We start from the raw sequence: 19,831 nt of genomic DNA, 5'->3' as shown, positions 1-19,831 counted from the left end.
TATTTTGACTTGTACTATTAAACTCATTGAGTTCAACTGCAGTTGAATGTGATATGTCAAGAAAAAGTAATTGAAAAAGTTTTTGCCAAACAGAACTTTGTGTTTCTGGATGTTTGAATTCCACTGTTTTGCTTAATTTTGGAAAGTCACAGTTTATATTTAAAGAAATTTATCTCAGAGCTTATTTTTCCTGTTTTCTTTTGACTAAACTTAAACCATGCAAATAAATATAAAATTCTCAATTGGTAAAAGTGAGTTTAAGTCACACAAATAAAAAAATTCCAGTTCAAGTCTAGGTTACTCCCATATTTACAAGTGCCCTATTTTAACCCACTTTCTTTTTGCTATACTGCCAATTCTGAAACATAATCCTTGCCCAAATACAACAGTATTCAAAGACTTATTTATTTAATTTTATTTATTTGGTTATATACCTCGTTTTTCTCCTGAATGGGGACCCACAAAACAGTTTACATCGTTCTCTCCTCCTCCATTTTAACTTTGATCCAAAAAGACCTTTTCTAATGGCAATATAAAACTGTGACACTCCCCCACCATTGAGACAATCTCCCAATCTGCCCCCCAAGAGGCCAACTGGTTCACTGGCTTCAGAAATGGAGACTGGCTGGGACGTAGGTAAAGGGGGGGTTCTCGGGTTCAAACCCCTCCCATTACATGTCTGGCTGGCTTGAAATAATGCATGGAATGGAACAGCTGGAAAGCCCTCAGTCACCGAACCCACCCCATAAAAAATCTATACCTACGTCACTACGTTCTAGCTCCCAGGTCTGCTTCTTTTCCGACTGGTTTTCCATCTCTCTAATCTGAGCTCAAGTCTCTTGCTTCCTCCCTAGCCAGTTTTTTTTAATAGAATTCTCTGGCCCCACAACCATCTGGCCTGTTTCTAATCTCCTCCCAACTCTCCACCTGAGATACAATAAAAGGAAAAGGAACCCTTTCCTGTCTCTTTACCCTGTTGCCTGTCTCCCTGCCCTGCTTCTTCCCTGTTCCTCAGGGCTGCCTTTTAGCCTCTCCCATTATGGCCATCTCAAAGTCTGATCAAACCCTCTACAGGGCTTCCTGCCTTATTCTCAGCAGCACCACTGTGATTCGACTGAGTCCCAGCCACCTCCCTCTCCCAACCTTCCTTGCGTGTGTGAGTCTGGGCCCTGGCTGTCCTCAGCTCAGGCAGCTGGGGTAGGGTCAATCACAACTGAGCTTTGGCTCCAGACAGAAAAAAAATTAATGGTGCAAACAGTCTTTTGATACATATTCAAATCCCCAATCATGTCATGGACACTTGCTGGGTGACCTTGAGCCAGTCATGTCCATTCAGTCTAATTTACCTCCCAAGGTTGTTATGAAAATAAAATAGAAGAGATATAAAGTAAATAAATAAAATTAATATATATACATAAATAAGCAACTTACTACTTACATGCTCATTTTTCCATTGCTATAAATGAGGCTAAACACTTATCAGGTCTTGCTAGACTTATAAAAGCCATCTCTATAATCCAAAAAGGAACCTCCTGTGCATTCTAAGAGTCAGAGTTAGGTAATAATATAGTTTCCTCTTGATAGGAATTTCTATTACTAGCAAGTTTTGTCCAGTATCTCAATAAGGCCCAGAATTTATAGCTTTATAGGAACCTGTCTTCTCATCTTCTATAAAAGGCCATGAATACTGATAACAATAGTTCAAGACTTTACACTATACTTTCAAAGTATCACACAAATAAGCTTAAAATATACTGCTGCACTATAACTGCCATTGGTGTTTACCAAGAAAGCAGCAGAAGGAAATATATTCAAGGCTACCCTGAAGCTCAGTGGAAAAATTATGGCACTTATCTTTGGACAAACATAAATTTTTATCCTGCTGGGCCCAGCAGAAAGAGAAAAATATATTGAAATGCAATCTAACAAATTCCTACCACCACTACATAGTGCTGCTTTGATGATGCCAGAAGTAATACAACCTCATCCAGTCACCCATTAGTTTCTACATTTCTGTGCGAGTAAATCTCAGGTTGTATTGAAGTATAAAAACATTAAGAACTATTGACACTGAAAATGGAGGAGACTACTCCCTTTGACTTGGCAGTAGCTACAACCTTATGGGTTGGCTGAAATGTTATTTCCATGAAAAGCAGGTGATTCTAAATTAAGGAAAAATGGACCTTTACTACACTAGACAGGCAATTCCAAATTCAAGCACGCCGTACCCCAAGTGGGAGCTGGTGGTGGTCTGTAGCAAAATACTTTCCTCTAGTGTGGGCTTTCTCATTCTCCTTGTGCCCCTCAGGAACTCAGACTCCTTGGTGGGCAGCCTTCCCACCTCCCTTGAAGCTCCATGGTCCATTTTCATCATCCACCAAGTTCAATCTGCTCCTTGCCAAATGCTCCCAGCTAAAGTGGGGCTGGAAAGCGAGGGGCTAGCTGATAATGTTGCCAACTTGTCCAAAGGGGACCAGAATTACGAGGGAACCTCCTAGCTGGAGCATGGAGTTCCCAAGGCTTTTCCCACTCCTTCTCAAGATAAAAACCTTGGAGTGTGTAAAGAGGGGTCAGCTGCAAGGGAGGCAATCCCATCCTGACATGGCTTGCAGCAAAGGTACAATCCCACTCCTAACGAAGAAACAAGACGGGAAAATCAGAAAGACTGTTGAAGAAATAGAGCCACTGTGCTCTCTAATGAGCACAACCAACTACAACCTGTCTGCAGAACAGACAAGGCCAAAACTGGGAACTGAGAAGAAAGCCCCTCCCATCAGGATTTTTTTTTAAAAAAGCTAATAACCCTGTCCGCCTCCAAGGAGGCACTTCTTCCCCATAGTTTAAGACAGCCCTCACCCAACCATTAGAGAAACTGACCTTTACAACATAAGAGTGCAGCACAAGGGCGGCATTCACAAATTCAAGAACGTCGTACCCCAAGAACGTCCTGACCCATATCAGAATGCACAAATGATTTTCTCATACTTAATCCGCAAAATCTTTTTAATCATTAAGTTAGCCAATATATGAATTCAGCAAATGGTTTTTGTGGTTCCTTTGATTTGCTTTTCTTCTTGCCAGTTAAAACAGTCTCCTATGTAGCCACAACTCCGACCATTTTCAATGAACACAATAAATGTACCACATAATTTTCACCTTTTGCCACAGTTCACACAACTACATACTTTGTCCCAACTAAAACAAGACTACATGCTAAAAATAATTTAGCAATGTTCTTTTAACTTCTTTTAACCCTAGAAAATTTGTGGCAAAGCCCAAACATAATTAAAATAGCACTTTACCTAAAGGCATACGGAGAAAAAAATAACAATGTCTAATCTTAACTCTTGAATAAAAAGCTTTTCATTGAATTAAATAAGCGGAAGCATACCTTAGAAAGATAGAAACAAACTGATCTGTCAGAATTTAAAAATAAAGGTACAAAATGTTTGTTTCACTTTAGAACAGGACACGATGTGACAAATTTAGTTTTTAGATTATTGTACAACTAACAGATTTCAGATGCAATTCTAAATACACTTTCCAGGAATTTAGCCCCCATGGAATAACATAAGACTCACTTCTGTGTAGAACTGTTTAGGATGGCTCTCTTTCTTATTTACTGATTTCATAAATAATATAGTCCTTCTGTTAATACCATGAACATACAGAAAAAATCAGCCTCACTGTTTTACCTCTGAGAGGCTTATACTACAGGGCCTTTTATTTTTGCTAATAAAAATACTTAGCACTCATAAAACCGTGCTTTGAGTAACATAGGGAAGTGAGATGGGGGGGAGGACATTTCTAAGTGAAAGTGGCTTGCCAGCTAGTTTTCATGTGTGAAATGGAATATAAAAAAATGCAACGATAATTACTGAGAATACGAGCCCACATCAGCTGTATATACAAGAATCAAACTTTACATTAATGTATGAAATGTTTATCCGATAGAATGCATTGTGACAGAAGTAATCATTCAAGTCTCCTGTCCCAAGGTGGAATCAATTAGTTGTCCTACTTATTCTGACAACACCAGACATTTAAGAGTTAATGAATGCACGGATGATAGAAAACTGCATTTTAATTTGTTTGGGACTTATGACAGGCTACAAATTCAAATAAATGGGAAAACATTATGTATCATATTTGTTTTGCATGTGTAATTCTTCCTTTGTACATCTTTGTAGCTGTAAAATATACTCATTATTCAATGGAAAACAATGAGAGCTCCCAAGGGAAAATTGCATATTTTTTCTTAAATCTATCAAGTTACTACTCATAGCCAACAGAAGGGGGGAGGAAGAGAAGGATGATGCCTGGATATTTTACTAGTCCTGTCCAATATTTCTGCAGTTCAGAAACTACTAGGAGGTTCTTTCAAGCTTACAAATGCCAGGACCAAATGAACACACAACCAGCTGGACCTATCAGATCTATGCCTTATTGCAATCTCTTGACCATACTGTTATGTGGAAGTCCATATCCAGGGAAGAAGAAGCAGTGTTTTGATTTCGGTCTGGTTTGCATTCTACCACAAAAAATTTTTTTGGTATCCTTGGCCTCTGAATACAAACCACAACTGCCCCATAATTTCTACAAGGATGCTATTCTATTATTACCAACAGCCAGAAACAAATTATGTGATGGCAGCAGAATCTCTTTTTTCCCAGAAGCAGTGGGTGCTGAGTCTTTGTAAAAAAAGTCTTGTCAAATTAGACCAGTAGTCTCGCATCCGATCTCACACAGTGGCCAACCAGTTTACTCTGGAGGTTCAACAACAGAAGAAGAGGCTGTCTCTTGATGCTGCCTCCCAGCAGAGATTTACTAACTCTGAATGTAGAAGTTCCCTTTAGTCACAATGACTGGTATGCACTGATAGATCTATCCTACATGAATCTACATGAATTCTACATCTTAATCACCGCTTGTATAAAGCAGTATTCATTATAGCTTTCACATTCTCCTCATCAGGGACGTCCCATTGGGCAAAGTGGGCAGCTGCCCAGACGGGAAAATTCCCAGATTGGGCCAAAGTGGGCAGCTGCCTGTGCGCCCCTTGCTTAGTGTGGGCTTTCAAAAATGCCAGGTTCTGTTTGTGGAGATTTTTTTTGTATTTTCAAAGTGTTTTTTTTTTTTTCTAAAGTTTTTTTTTGGCCTGCAGGGGTGCAGTTTTAAGGCTAGCAGCAGCAAACTTTCAGGGATTTTTCAGGAGACTCTCCTGATCATATCACCCAGGTTTGGTGAGGTTTGGTTTAGGGAGTCCAAAGTTATGGACCTATCCCTTTGTTTCCAATGGGAGCTAATAGGAGATGGGGGCTACACCTTTGAGGGTCCATAACTTTGGACCCCCTGAACCAAACTTCACCAAAACCTGGGTGGTATCATCAATAGGGGCTCACGGAGATACTCTGAAATTTTGGTGCTGCTATCTTAATAATTGCACCCCTAACAGCAGGCACCCCCTAAATTTCCCTAGATTCTCCTTTTAAATCCACTCCCTTCCTGCCAATGCTTGTTTTCTTTCTTTCTTTTATTCTCTCAATGCCTAATAAAGGTTATTATTATTATTATTATTATTATTATTATTATTATTATTATTATTATTATTATTATTATTATTATTATTATTATTATTATTATTATTAAATCCACCCCCTTCGGCATGGATTTAAAGGGAGAATCTAAGAGGAGTCCCCAGTTTAAACATTGAGAAGGGATGCTGTTTCGAAGGGTGGGGGAGAATCACTCCCCAAAATAGCATCACTTTCTCAATGTTGGTTTAAACTGGGGACCCCAGATTCTCCCTTTAAGGTGGATTTAAAAGGAGAATCTGGGCTCCCTAGTTTAAACACCCCTGAAAGTGATGCTGTTTGGGGGTGGATTCCAGCATCACTTGTTTAAACTAGGGAGCCCAGATTAAATCCGCCTTAAAGGGAGAATCTGGGGTCCCCAGTTTAAATAACATTGAAAGAGATGCTGTTTCCCCCAATTGGGGGGACTGGATACAACACCATAAAATGTTTTCATACCAGTAATAAAACATTTTGAAAGCATTTTGAAATTGTTTTCAAAAAATATTTCTGCTGTGTGGCATGGCCCATAGCTGTGTTCAGATTTGTGAGTTGGGGAATGTTTTATAATGTGATGGTGACTTTGAAACGACCTGGAAAAAATCATTGGTTGGTCACGGTGGGGGAGGGTGGCTGCTCATGGGGGGGGGCATCAAACTCAGGTTTTGCCCAGGACTCCAGTTTGCCTAGGTATGCCACTGCTCCTCATCTCATAGTCCACCGTTTGAGATAGCTCTCCCGTTTTGAATTCTACTACCAGAAGTTATTCAGCTAAGAAAAAAAGAAGACTGGGGTGTAGAAATTGGCTCAACATTTACATACATACCTCTTTTGTTCTTGAAATGACACGCCCTACTTTAGGGCAGATCTACATTTAAACTCGTTGGATTTGCTGTTAAGGTATTTTAGCCCTTATTCCTAGAGGCTTGTAAAATTATTGAGCATTTTTGTGGAAAGGTGGGATGAACTTTTAATCAATAAAGTATGTATAGAAAGAGGCCTACTGGGTGGCTGCTTCACAATTATGGTAAGACCTCCCCTTATTTATTTATTTAAAATATTTATATGGCTGCCTTTCTCTGGAGGTTTTCAAGATCCCTGGTTCTTAGAGACTCACGGCCTATTTTTGCACATATTTTGTTAGCGCTGCAAGGCTTCCTCCTTTGGGCTGACTTTCAGTTACTAGGAAAAGAAAGGTGGAAAAGAGCAGCGTAAAGAGGTGGATATTAGGACGGGATGGTTAAAATGCTGGAACTTATCTAGGAAAGGCTATGGTTACATTTTGACAACATACTGTACCTGAATGTAAGGAAGAGCATTAACAACAGCTGTTGCAATTTACCTTGTGAATACTTCAGTCAGCTTTACAAAGCCAGCATATGCCAACTCAAATGCTCCTCTGTGTCTGGATGTCAGGAGATGACGCTTGAAATATTCTCCTATATCTTTTACCTGGAAAAAGTTTTAGAAAGCACAAACAATATTTTATTACAATACCGCTGGCAACATGAGTTGAATTCACTACAGAAAGATGGCTGTTTACCGCAGAAAGAAAGAGTCCAATCACAGCATCATCTAAAAATAGGAGAAATCTTACTGAGCTTCTTAGATGAAAACTCTGAGACACTGGAAACAAAAGGAAGGGATAAAACATACTGGAAGTACTGAGAGCGAAAACGGAACAAATGCAAGTCTCTCGTCATATTGCAATCCTACTTCAGTTGGCAGGAGTCCAATTGAATGTTTCTTCATATTGAAAAGATACAAACAGATAGACTTGCCAGGAACAAGGTGATTCTTGCACTTTTTCCCAACAGCCTAATATTGTAAATATAAGCAATTTTTCAACTAGAGGGAACATCAAAATACGTGTTTGGTTGACTGTACTTTGAAACAGAAAAAGCCAAACACTTTCCATGGACCTTTGGCTCATATGTTTTAGTTCTTATTTATACTATTTCTCTTGCCCATGCAACTTGGAACATACCAATTCTAATGATGTCCTGGTGTTACAACAGCATTTCTTGCCAACTGTCATCAGTTTCATTATAAGATCACAATCAGATATGTCAAGTAATATTGCAAACTGGGTCTGTGGTCAGATACAATTCTACACATAGGGGATAAAATGATGGGATAGAGGGCTGGACAGAGATGTCCTGGTTTGCATACTTGGTGTGAGGGGAGCAGTACATGTGAAAGCAAACATATGATTCTCTCTCTTCCTGCTACAACACATTGTATTCCTCTGGGAAAAGCGTGGATATCAATCAGGGGTCTGCACTGGGAGTCAGGGCACTGCTCAAAATTACCCCCCTTTTAACAAGACATAGGTTTCATGTCATTGTTAATAGGCACACACACACACACACACACACACACACACACACCGTCACTCTGTGAGGAACTCCAAATCATTAAAATTATTAAGATCTTTCTTTGGTGAGGGGCTGTGGCTCAATGCAGAGCATCTGCTTAATACGCAGAAGGTCTCTGGTTCAATCCCCAGCATAGCAACAGAAAAAGTTAAAGGTTATGGAATGGTCAAAGAGGAATAATTCTTCACATCTTCACTTTACAACTAATTCAGTTGTTGAATTCACTGCCAGAGTATCCAGTGAACATAAGAAGCTAAGAAAAGCCATGCTGGATCAGGCCAACAGCCATCATGTCCAGCAGTCTGCTCACACAGCAGCCAACTAGGAGCTTTCAGGAGCTTCCACAAACAATGCAGCAGCATTTTTAGCTTGTCTTTGCATGTATGTATTAGTTGAAGTTTGTAGTTTTATCGAATTAGTATTTTAGATGAAATTGTATATTTTTGTATTTTATGTTGTGAGCCACTCTGAGTCCATTTAGAAGAGCAGCACATAAGTCAATAAATAAATAAATAAATAAATAAAAATTATCCTACTTGTGTTTCACAGCACCTAAAATAATAAGCATGCTCCTCTGATACTGTGAGAATAAGTTTGCCTCAGGGCTAGTATCCATTTGGACTAGTAGGCATGGATAACCCTATCCTCCATGAACTTATCCACTCTCCCCTTCCAAGCTGGCAGCCATCACCACATCCAAGGGCAGGCAGTTCCACAATTTAACTGTGGCATAGTGAGAAGAAATACTTCCTTTTGTCTGTTTCGTATCTCTTCAGCATCAGCAGATGACCTTGCATTGTAGTATTATGAGAGAGGGACTTCTACCTATCCACTCTATCCACACCATGCATAATTTTAAAGACCACTATCACGTTTCTCCTTACCCGCCTTTTTTCTACATTAAACAAGAGTTGCCCCAGCCCCCTGATCATTGTGACTGCTCTTTTTTTTCTTTTTCTGCAGCTTCTCAAGCTTTGCAATATCCTTTTTCAGGTGTGGTGACCACAACTGTACAGTCTTCCAAGCGTGGTCTCAACATGGATGTGTATAAGGGCAGTATGATAGCAGCAGTTTTATTCTCTATCCGGGTCTAATTATGGCCAGTGAATGGAATTGGGTCGCAGGTAATGAGAATGACCACTGTAAAGAACCTGGGGAGCTGCCACCAGTCTCAGTAGACAATATTTATCTTGATGGACAAACAGTCTGATCCAGTATAAGGCAGCCTCATGCAATCTCCTAATTAGATCCACTGACTCATGCAATTGACAAATTATTTTTAAACACCCTGAATACAGAAAGCCATTTAGTCACTCACGTAAGCAGGCCATGTTAAGACCACTGCCAGGAAAGATTATAGAAAAAGTGTGCATATGCAGTCATCTTGAGCGTGTGAATTTAGAAGCAGAGTCCCACAGGTTGCAATGGGATTTGAACACATGTAACTGAGCAGCAATTTCAGCCAACAAATACAGTTGTAAGAAAATATCAACCACCTTTCATTCATTTGTAACAGCTAAGGATTTCATGTACTTTTTTTTCCTGAAAAAGGCATTTATTACATTCTGATCCATTACAGCAGCAAAAATAGGGGATTTTTTTTTAAAAAAAGAAAGCATACAACCTGCTCAGTGAGACATTTCTAAAAACTTGCTATTAACAAAACAGTCAATATTTATAGCTATGTTTTCATGTGAAATTCATGGCACTGTCATCAAAGTTGAACATAACTCTGAGAAACCAGTTCCTGTTTGACTTGGAAGAGAACAAGGAACTTAATGGCAGAGGTATATTGCTGGTCACTTCTCTATACTCAAGGGCTTTGAAACAGTACAAGCACAGCTGTCAGCCAGTTGAAAACATCTGCTGGAAGACAATGTGCAAATAAAAATATTAGCATTATTTCCATGGCCCTGCACACACTGGTCATCAGTACACTTTCAAGTCATTTGTTTCAGTCTAAAATGTTACAACGCCTTTGTAGAAGCTGAGTTTTATTCCCGGACCTCCCCCTGCCTATACCTCCCACCCACCCCCATAAGGTTGAAAGTGGGAGAAAAAATGCATGTTGCATATGTCAGTCTCCGAGGGTGGAAACTGGATTGGTTGAAACCATATGGGAAAGGGAAAAGGTCATCAATTAAAAACAGAAATCTAATAAATCCAAAATATTTCCAAATGAAATACTTGTGGTAAGCTAATTTCTTGTAAACACTGCAGTCCGTTCTCTTGAACAGTCCCAGATGGTGTGCTAACCTTCGAAGTCTTTAAAAAAACAAGTTTTTTTAAAAAAAAGAAGCCCTGAATGAGCATAATTCTGTCATTTAGCCTATGGGGAACATGATATCCTCAATCAATCAATGTGTTTGCTGTCTAAAATTGCAGACCATAAAAGCTTTTCTAAAATGGCAATTTCATCAGGTCTCACCTTGCAGCCTGCCAAATGAAAAACACGCAAGTGGAAGTGAATCTGAAGTCAGTAAGAGAATTCTAAATGTTTAATGGATGTACATACAGTCACTCTCCATTAATTGGAAGACTCCCCACGTATGCATGGCTTGGATACAGGAGGCAGATAACACATGAAAGAATCCTTTATCAAACTTCTTTACAAGGTTCTTCCTTAGAATTCTTTTTTTTTACTTTGAGTAAAAAATGATTAAAATGTTCCAAAAATCAAAAATTCAAACATGCCGGGTACACTCTTTCTTTCCAAAGCATTATTCTGGTGTAAGCAGTCTATGGATCTTCCTAAACATATTAACCCTTAAAACAGTGTTCTGAACTAATTGTTAAAGCCAAATTACACAAAAGTAAGCCAATTTATGTTTTTAAAAAATCCTAAAATTTAAAGCACTGCCTCTGTTAGCATCCAGCTAGCACTTTTTCTCTTCCATCTATAATCAAAACATCAACATTATTTACTATCCAATACAGATGTGCATCAACAAATGCTGTAATAGCGTTTTCCACATGGGAACAGATTTTTCTACTTTCCCCATTGCTACTGTGGCGGTTGATACAGTGCGACTTTCACATGGCAGGTTTCCCTGTAGTCCCCTACCCCAGCCCCCAAGCAGCAGCCACACACACCGCCCTTGTGAACTACATATTCAGCACATTTTTAAGCCACTCCCCAACCACCACAACGTAGGATTTCCAAAGCAGTGAACAATCAAAACCTTTAAAACAAGCTTTCAAAAAACTACATTTTGGCTGTTTACACACAAGGCATCTGCTGTGCAACGGGGGCAAATGTTTGTCACAGCAAGATTTCTTGTAGGATATATTTCCTCAGGCTGCTGACTTTCCTAGTCTCCCATGGCAAAGTGAGACAACTGTGAAATCATGAATTTAATTTTTGTAGCTAGAGCCAGTTTTCCAGTGAGCACAGCTCTGCCCTGGACCTCTTCCCTCTGCCCAAGGCCAGCCTGCCTAGTTCCACTCTTCCCACTCCTTGAACTGCCATGCATGTCTTCCCCCTTGCCCTATTCCATGTTGCTGGCTTCTTCCTGCTTCTCTAATGCTCATTTCGATATATGAATGTATCAATTTAACAAGAGTTTGCTTTTGCAAGGAACAATACTAGCAGGGTTGTTGCTGGCTCCAGCCCACCCAGCCACCCCGCTCCACTTCTGCTCACTGATGATTGGGAGGGTGTTGTAAAACTTTTATTCAGACAAGCATCTTTTTAAAAACAAGCTTCTCTCCCACGGCAGCAGCAAGAGAGAGAAAGTGGGGAGGAATGTCAGCTCTATAGTATTGGGACTACTGAGTGTTGCAAGATCTGTGCCTTTAAAAGGGATGGAGTTAAGAGAATCAGGAAACAGAGGCCCCTTGAGACTAGCTGCAGAGGAGGACTGGGCTGCGTCCTCTCATGTAAACTCAGAAAAACAAAGAGGTCACACTTCAGCCCCACCTGAGGTAAGTGTTCCATGAGCAATGGGCCATTGTAAAGCCAATTATTTAGGATATTTATAGTCCTCCTTTCTCACAGAAATTCAAAACGAATTACACTGTGTAAACTGATAACAGTCCATACCAAGAGACATCTAATAAGCACAGTGTACATTGATATAACTAGCCTAACGAAACATTGAATGAGCTATTTACTTGGATTAGGAACTACTGAAATCTGAATGAGGATAGCATTATCAGACATGATACAATGTGGGCATAATAAAAAAAAATGTTAGTATATAAGGATAGGGAAATAGGTGAATACAGGGAGAATATAAGAGTGGGATAATAGGGAAATACAGGCAGCAAATACAAGCACCATCACTAGAATTCTTCCAGTTGTTTTAATCAGCAACTGAATACTGTTACAACAATATTCCAATCTATGTATCAGGTTCTCTGAATTTCCAGATGTCTTTTTCTTTTGTAAGCAAGTCTTTACCCCCCTTTTGTAGAGCTTTCCCCTTATATCTCAGCAACAAAAGGGGTCCCCAACTTGTCGGCATATTAGGAATTCTGACATGAAATGGTTGCCACAAATTGCTGCAAGGCTGAGCCAACCAGAAATAGATTGTTACAACTTAATTCAACTAACATAGTATAGATCCTTGTGCTGTTATGGCAACTGCTACCAAAGCAACTTTTTTTTTTTAATCTGCACATTTTTTTAATTTCCAATAGTAAATCAGAAGCCTTGCTGGGCAAATGTACTACCATGCCCCACCCACACCCACATCCTTACGAATCCCAGGGCTAGAGACTCACTTAAAAAAAATTAAATGGGGATTCAGAAAACCTGATACACAGCTTGGTGTACTTTCTAACAGTATTACATTAACAATAAAACAAACAACCAAACACAAAACAACAAAGGGAGAAGAAACAGCTGCAGCATGAACAAGGGGAAATCCAATAATGCCTAGCCACATGCCAGCTTCCCTGCAATATTTCCCAAAACTTTGCAGCAAAGCAGATTTGGAAAAGACTGCAGAAAACCTGAGGAAGCCCTGGGAAACACACAAATACACCACAAGACTGTAGGGAAGGAGGGACTTCCTAGCATCATCAAAACCAAAGCAAATAACTAATGTGGAAACAGCCATAAAGATGTGGGTTTATTTCTTACAGTAGGAATTTTTAAATGGTTTCAAATAATCAAGCATTCAAAATTAAGTTTTAAGTTTTCATACCTGCTCTTCTGTTATTAGCCCATCTGAACAATCAGGATCAGCTTGCAAAGGCAGAAGTTGACACAACTTGCCTAAAAGTAACGCTATCTCCTTCATACTTCGCCAGCAACATACCAGCACCATCTGAGCCGTTACATCACATTTTTGTTGTTCTCCACCTTGAAAGGTAAAACACAATATACAATAGCCTGCAGCTAAAGCTTTAACACAGAGCTTTCTTATTAGTACTTTGATCAAAGGTTGACCAAAGAAAGCACAGAAATAAAAAGCTATATTCCATAATGCACCATTTTCAGAAAGTCTAAAAGCATGACTTAGATCCTACATCTTGATTCCTTCCATTGGAGAGGAAGGCTTCCAACGAGAAAAGAATGTTCCTGAGGCATTAGGCACTCCTGCTCATGCAACACCAATGTGTTATGATGAGTTGCAAAGTGCCTAGAGTAAGATGAACAGATTCCATAGTGGAGGATCACCTCAGCAACACACAAAGGAAGTGTGAGTGGGAAAATGAATAGAATCAAATCTCAAAAATACTTTGATAAACATATAAAACATCTTGTTCCTAACGTTTTGCCTGCATCTGTGGCTGGCATCTTCAGAGGTGTATCACAGAGGGAAGTCTGTTACACACTGTTACACACTTCCTTCTGTGATACACCTCTGAAGATGCCAGCCACAGATGCCGGTGAAACGTTAGGAACAAGATCCACCAGACCATAGCCACACAGTCCGGAAAACCCACCAGAACCAGTTGAATCTGGCTGTGAAAGCCAGATACATATAAAAGTAAGATTAAATCAGGAAGTGAAATAGATGGATGGGCACATTGTCCATGGACTGGGTATAGTGTCCAGATGACCAAGTAGTCTACTACAGGGAATGTCAATGTATCAGCATTACAGTACATGCTTTCGTGCAATCATTGGCATCAACCATTAACATTATCTTGGGGAGCAAAGCTGCAAAAGATGTTTGCTGAAAAGCCTGAAAAAGCACTGCCAACTAAGTTTCTTATGTTCTTAACTAGAGTAGACAAGACTTGGTTAAATGGACCCATGGTCAGTTTAACTGAGCCAAAATTTGAGGTGGCAACTGTTATGACAAAGAGCTGCAAGGCTAAGTTCTCTCCAATTTGAGGCTATGGCAGAGAGTCTTCAGCAAGACACATATGGTTGTATACAAGGGCTTTTCCCACACAAATCATTTAAAATGTTTCCAATGCATTAATAAATCATTTTCCAGGAGAGTTCTGCACTTCATTTTCCCCCATTCGGGCTGGAAATGTTTTATTTAACTTTTAATCTGGTGTTTCTGAAACCCCTTTTACAACGACTTATTTCCCTGAAACATTTCCAGCTGGCTTCTCTTGCAGTGAGATCATTTTGAAACATTTTAAGTTTCCTGCCAAAAAGTTGGCCATTTCCTAAGCCCCTGTGCTGCTGCTCAACTTTCCCTTCACCTCATTTCCTCTTTTGTTGTTTACCAACAAGCCCATTCCAAATGTTCTTCCTTCCCCCGCCTCATTTCCCCTTTGTTTACAGCTTCCCCTTCAGAGTCTGGGCTGCCATTTCTTACCATCCCTGGCCTCTCATTTTCTTGCTAGCTTTTTATGTTTTGATGAAAGCAATGAAGTGACATACCATTCCAGCATCGCTTCAACGAAAGCAAAAACAACAACAAATGCCAGCTGTGAAATGTTTTGAAGTGAGTGCAGACTAACATTGTTGTAAAGGGGGAGGAGCTCAAAAACGTTATGCAAACATTTCAATTGATTTGTATGGAAAAGGCCAAGGATTCTCAGCCTCTCTCTACTGCTGAACAGCTACTTCAGCTGCCAGGCCTGACACTTCTGATCACCTGTGCAGCAGAGATTCAGACACCTCAGTGAACAAGCGCTCAGAATTGCTTGAGTTTCCAGAATGTCTCCTCTCCGGTCAGCACTGTATATGTAGGCATAGAACTAGGAATCTGCAGTTATCTCCCCACAATGTCTTTTTATACATACCACTAAAGAACCAAAAGAGTTACTGGGACATGGATCACTGTTTCTAGGAATGAGCTGCCCTTGCTGAACCAGGGCAGTAGTGGTAAGTGACAGCGCAACTGCTCCCTCTGTAAACCCAAAACCCTACAGTCCTGTATGCCCCTGAACAACCCCTCAGTCTTCCTCTTTTGTCCTGGTTTGAGAGAAATTTCTACACTGTCTGTCGCTGCTGTTTGTGTTAGGGTCAACTCACACGTTAGATATGCACACTTCTTTTTAAAAGCAGATGGAAGGAAGCATTTAACGCACTTACAAAATTGCCTGCAGTACGGGAGGTTGAAATAATTTAACCTGAGTATATGTGCTGGCACAAAGTATATAAATGTATCCAGCTGAAGAATTTTAAAGAGTTAACAAAAGATTCCTACTTGGTTATTATAGCCTTTGTTTTAAAAATCATTAATAAACAAGCATAATATTTGTAATTGAATTCAAAGCAGGACATGGGGAGGGAAGAAACCTCACATTTCCAGCATTTCACTAATTTTAGAAACGCAGGCTTTGATAATTTAAAGGACCTGGTGTGTGAGGTTCAACTACTCCACCTAGTGGTCTTTTCAGGCATGGAAAAATAAATATATAATTGCATGCAGATTTTATTAAACTAAAGGTCCCACCATCACTTCTTTGCCATTGGCTCAATGCACCATTAACAATGCAGAAATATGGAATTTATTATTATAGCAGAACATAAATAGCATACCATATAGTATTAGAATATTCCAACTAACTGCTGTTCAATCTTTCCACAAATTGAGGTGAAGAGAATTTTGACAAGTAAAATTATAATTTTAGATCTTCACAAAATCTGTTTTGTGGTGATTATTTTAACTGATGGCTCATTAAAGTTCTTTACAGTTATTAAAACTACTCAGCGAAACTGAAAATTTTAACTAAAAGTGGTTAACGTGCATTGTGATCAAGGACCCGAACATAGTTGGCTGTTAACTAGTCAAATATAGTTTGCCTGCTATAGGGGCCCTGGAGTGATGCATACAACCACAAGTCTAGATCCTAGTCACATATGAGTTTAGGGACAGCTGGCGGACCTGAAGGAAAGCTCACTATATGCTACCTTTCAACCTTTCCTTTCTTGGGAAGGAAACTGAACATGTCATGGCAAAATGGCTTCCAGCATTTCTATACAATATAAATTTTTACATCTTTTCAAATCTTGCCTCCAGTCCAGTGCAACTTAAAATACCTCCCTGTTTTAGGTAAATGACATCTTTCTTTGCCCCATTAGACTCTTCAGCAGCATCTAATATGGTTCACTTCCAAGAGCTGTTTGACTCCCTTGAACGACCCACTTGAGAGGAAGGGTTCTGACAGCAATTAATTTTTTTCCCTCTCCCTGTTTCTCTTTTTTGGTAGGGCTATGGAGCTTCTTTTAGACTCCTGTAATATATATATATTGGGGGGGATCTGAATCATTCAACTTATATATGAAACCCCTGGAGGAAAACTGCTGTAGATTTGGACTGAGGTATTATCAATAAACTGGTATTATTTCACATTTTTCCTTTTTCACACACACTAGAAGCATTGTTTGGGGTCTCCTGTAGAGAGACCAAAGTGAGAATGACCAAATTGAGTCTGATTCCACATTTAAAGACAAAGATGGAGGGTTGGTTTTTATATCCCATTATACCCACTTTAAGGAGTCTCAAAGAAGCTTACAATCCCCTTCCTATCCCTTCCCCACAACAGAGACCTTGTGAGGTAGGTGGAGCTTGAGAGAGTTCTGAGAGAACAGTGACTAGCCAAAGGACACCCAGCAGGCTTCATCTGTAAGAGTGGGGAAGTGGGGAAACAAATCCAGTTCACCAAGTAAGAGTTCACTGCTCATGTGGAAGAGTGGGAAATCAAACCCGGTTCTCCAGTTCTGAGTCTCCCACTCTTGACCACTACACTACATGATACTAGAGATCCCACTACTTAGGAAAAGCTAATTGATCCATCCTCAGACAACCAAGTTAAGAGCCCAGAAAGCCTCATGGATCCCTGACTTGCTTTCTTTTTTTGATTTTCTTTCCAATATCTAAGAGCAACTGCAGATGCCTTTACCCATTTCCATCTAAGACCCTTTTCTGAACAATGGGTATACGATAATCTTCATGCATGCTTTCATAAACTAAGGATTAACTACTACAATACTCTCTACTCTTGAAGAGTGCTTGCTGCAGAATGTAGCCACCCATCCCCTTATGGAAATGGGCACAGGAATATATTAGACTTGTTAATATACACTTAACTGCCGTTGTCTCTATTAGCTTGCAGGTCTCATTCAAATTGCTGATCATTATTACCTAGCACAATCTTAAAAACACTTTCCTGGGAGTAAGCCCCACTGACTAGACTTGACTGGCATTCTGAGTAGACCTTGCCTTCAGGGCAAACTTCAGGTAAGTTCAGGGCAAACTTAAGTACCTGTAAGTTCAGGGCAAACATTTTCAGCTCTTTCATTGGCACAATCCTGCTGAGAGCATTCTTTCAACAATTTTGCTTCTGAGAAATAATCGTTTGTATCACAGGGCTGTATTTCTTGGAGGATCAACTGCAAACGTTCTGACGCGTCTGTGTGCAAAAAGAACTAAGTTATAAGTACAGACACTTTTCACAGAATTCTCGATCACCTGCTCTGCTCTCATGGCTTTGCTCCTACTACTATATGCTTTACCCATGCCAAGTTTTAGCTTGGCATTAAATCACTGAGGGACTACACGTCAGGGCTTGACTGATTTCCTACCCCAGATGCTTTAAACGTGAAAGTTTCTGAGTTGAGTTTATCTTGATCCTGCACAGTTCAACTTGAACACAGTCTGCCAAGGACTAAGTACAACAGTCTTGTTTTTCTCCCTGAGAATATTGTGCAGTGGTCCAACAGCTCCTAACTTGATCTATCAAAGATACCTTAACCCACTGTAAGTCTGATAAAATGACACGGTCTGGACACACTATCTTCCCAATCAACATCACCATAGTATTATTATTATTATTATTATTATTATTATTATTATTATTATTATTATTATTATTATTATTATTATTATTATTATTATTATTATTATTTGGGTGCTGTGTGGTTTCCGGGCTGTATGGCCGTGTTCTAGCAGCATTCTCTCCTGACGTTTCACCTGCGTCTGTGGCTGGCATCTTCAGAGGATCTGATGTTGGGAAAGCAAGTGGAGTATATATCTGTTGGAGTGTCCAGGGTGGGTGGGGAAACCTTGTCTGTGAGTAACAAAGGCGGCAACCAGGTCAATAGTTGAGGGCATCTGAATAGAAGTATGAGTAACAATGAAGACTATAGCATGGGAGTAACAATGGAGATAGCAAGGTCACTGGTGGGAGCATCTGAATAGAAGTATCCTGGCCTTTGTTTCTTTTGTCTATATGGTCATCCCTCATGTTTGTGTGGAGCTGGTTTTGACACAGTCTTGACCCTAGCAGTATTTTTTTTTAACACTTGCCTGGCAGCCAAGTTCTGATATTTCATTTTCATAGTTTCTTCCTTCCTGTTAAAATTGTCCATGTGCTTATAGATTTCAATTACTTCTCTGTGTAGTCTGGCGTATGGTAGCTTTCAGAGTGGTCCAGGATTTCTGTTTTTTCAAATAATATTCTATGGCCAGGTTGGTTTTATGCTTGTGTTCTGCTATTGCCGATTTTTCTGGCTGAGGAAATAGTCTGCGGTGCCTTTACGTCGAATTTTAACGTACGTGCCTGTGCAATAGCTCGCGTTTAGTGGTTCCTATGTAGACTTGTCCACAGCTGCATGTGGTATCACGATGGAGCTCCTGCAGTAGCTATGGGATCCCTCTTATCCTTTATGAGCGTAGCATCTATTGAATTTTCTTAATTAGGTCTGTAGATTGTTTGTAGGTTGTGCTTCTTCATCAGTTTTCCTATGCGATCAGTGGTTCCCTTGATGTATGGTAAGAACACCTTCCCTCCTAGATAGCACTTTATCTTTGTTCATGTGGCTTGTTCTTGGTCTTGCAGCCCTTCTGATTTCTGTATTAAGAGTAACCATTAGCCTGTAGAGCCCTGTTTAGGTGATTTCGAAGACCATCTTAGCAGGAGGTGAGGTTCACAGATTCTGTTTTAGTATTTTCAAAGAAGTTTTTATGGTGCTCCTTTTTTTTGCCCCTGGACTAGGTGATTGGAGTTTTTGTGTAGATATCATCGCAATGTGAGTAGGGTTTCTGCCACTGTATTGTCCCCAATTGCTGGTTTGGTTTCGCGGTATTCTAAAACATCTAAAAATGGCAGTTTTCCTTCATTTTCTTTCTCCATAGTAAATTGGATGTTTGGGTGGATCTTGTTGATATGGTCCAGGAACTTATTTAGTTCTTCTTCCCCGTGGCTCCAAATGGTGAATTTGTCATCCACATAACGGAACCATATGGTGGGCTTTTTTGGTGCTGTTTTCAGGGCTAGTTTCTCAAAATGTTCCGTATAAAAATTTGCTATTACAGGGCTAAGAGGGCTACCCATGGCTACCCCATCTTTCTGTTCATAGTATTCATTATCCCACTGGAAGTAGCTGGTAGTGAGACAATGTTGAAACAGGGCTGTGATGTCTTTTGGGAATTTCTGGTTAATGAGTGTCATGGTGTCTGCTGTTACTCACAGACAAGGTTTCCCCACCCACCCTGGACACTCCAACAGATATATACT

At 39.9% G+C, this 19,831-nt stretch overlaps 1 protein-coding gene across 1 annotated transcript in view; it reads right to left on the bottom strand.

Annotated features, from left to right (window-relative positions):
* The window catches only part of THADA (THADA armadillo repeat containing), a 190,898-nt gene that overhangs the window by 144,580 nt on the left and 26,487 nt on the right, over window positions 1-19,831 (bottom strand). Inside the window, 3 exon segments of the mRNA XM_048483022.1 lie at window positions 6,916-7,025; window positions 13,102-13,259; window positions 17,579-17,725. Coding sequence (XP_048338979.1) covers window positions 6,916-7,025; window positions 13,102-13,259; window positions 17,579-17,725 — 415 coding nt within the window.

Source organism: Sphaerodactylus townsendi, linkage group LG01 (genome assembly GCF_021028975.2).
Source record: "Sphaerodactylus townsendi isolate TG3544 linkage group LG01, MPM_Stown_v2.3, whole genome shotgun sequence".
NCBI lineage: Eukaryota > Metazoa > Chordata > Lepidosauria > Squamata > Sphaerodactylidae > Sphaerodactylus > Sphaerodactylus townsendi.
Note: the sequence above shows the minus strand (reverse complement) of the source record. Positions and strands in the feature narration are given on the sequence as shown.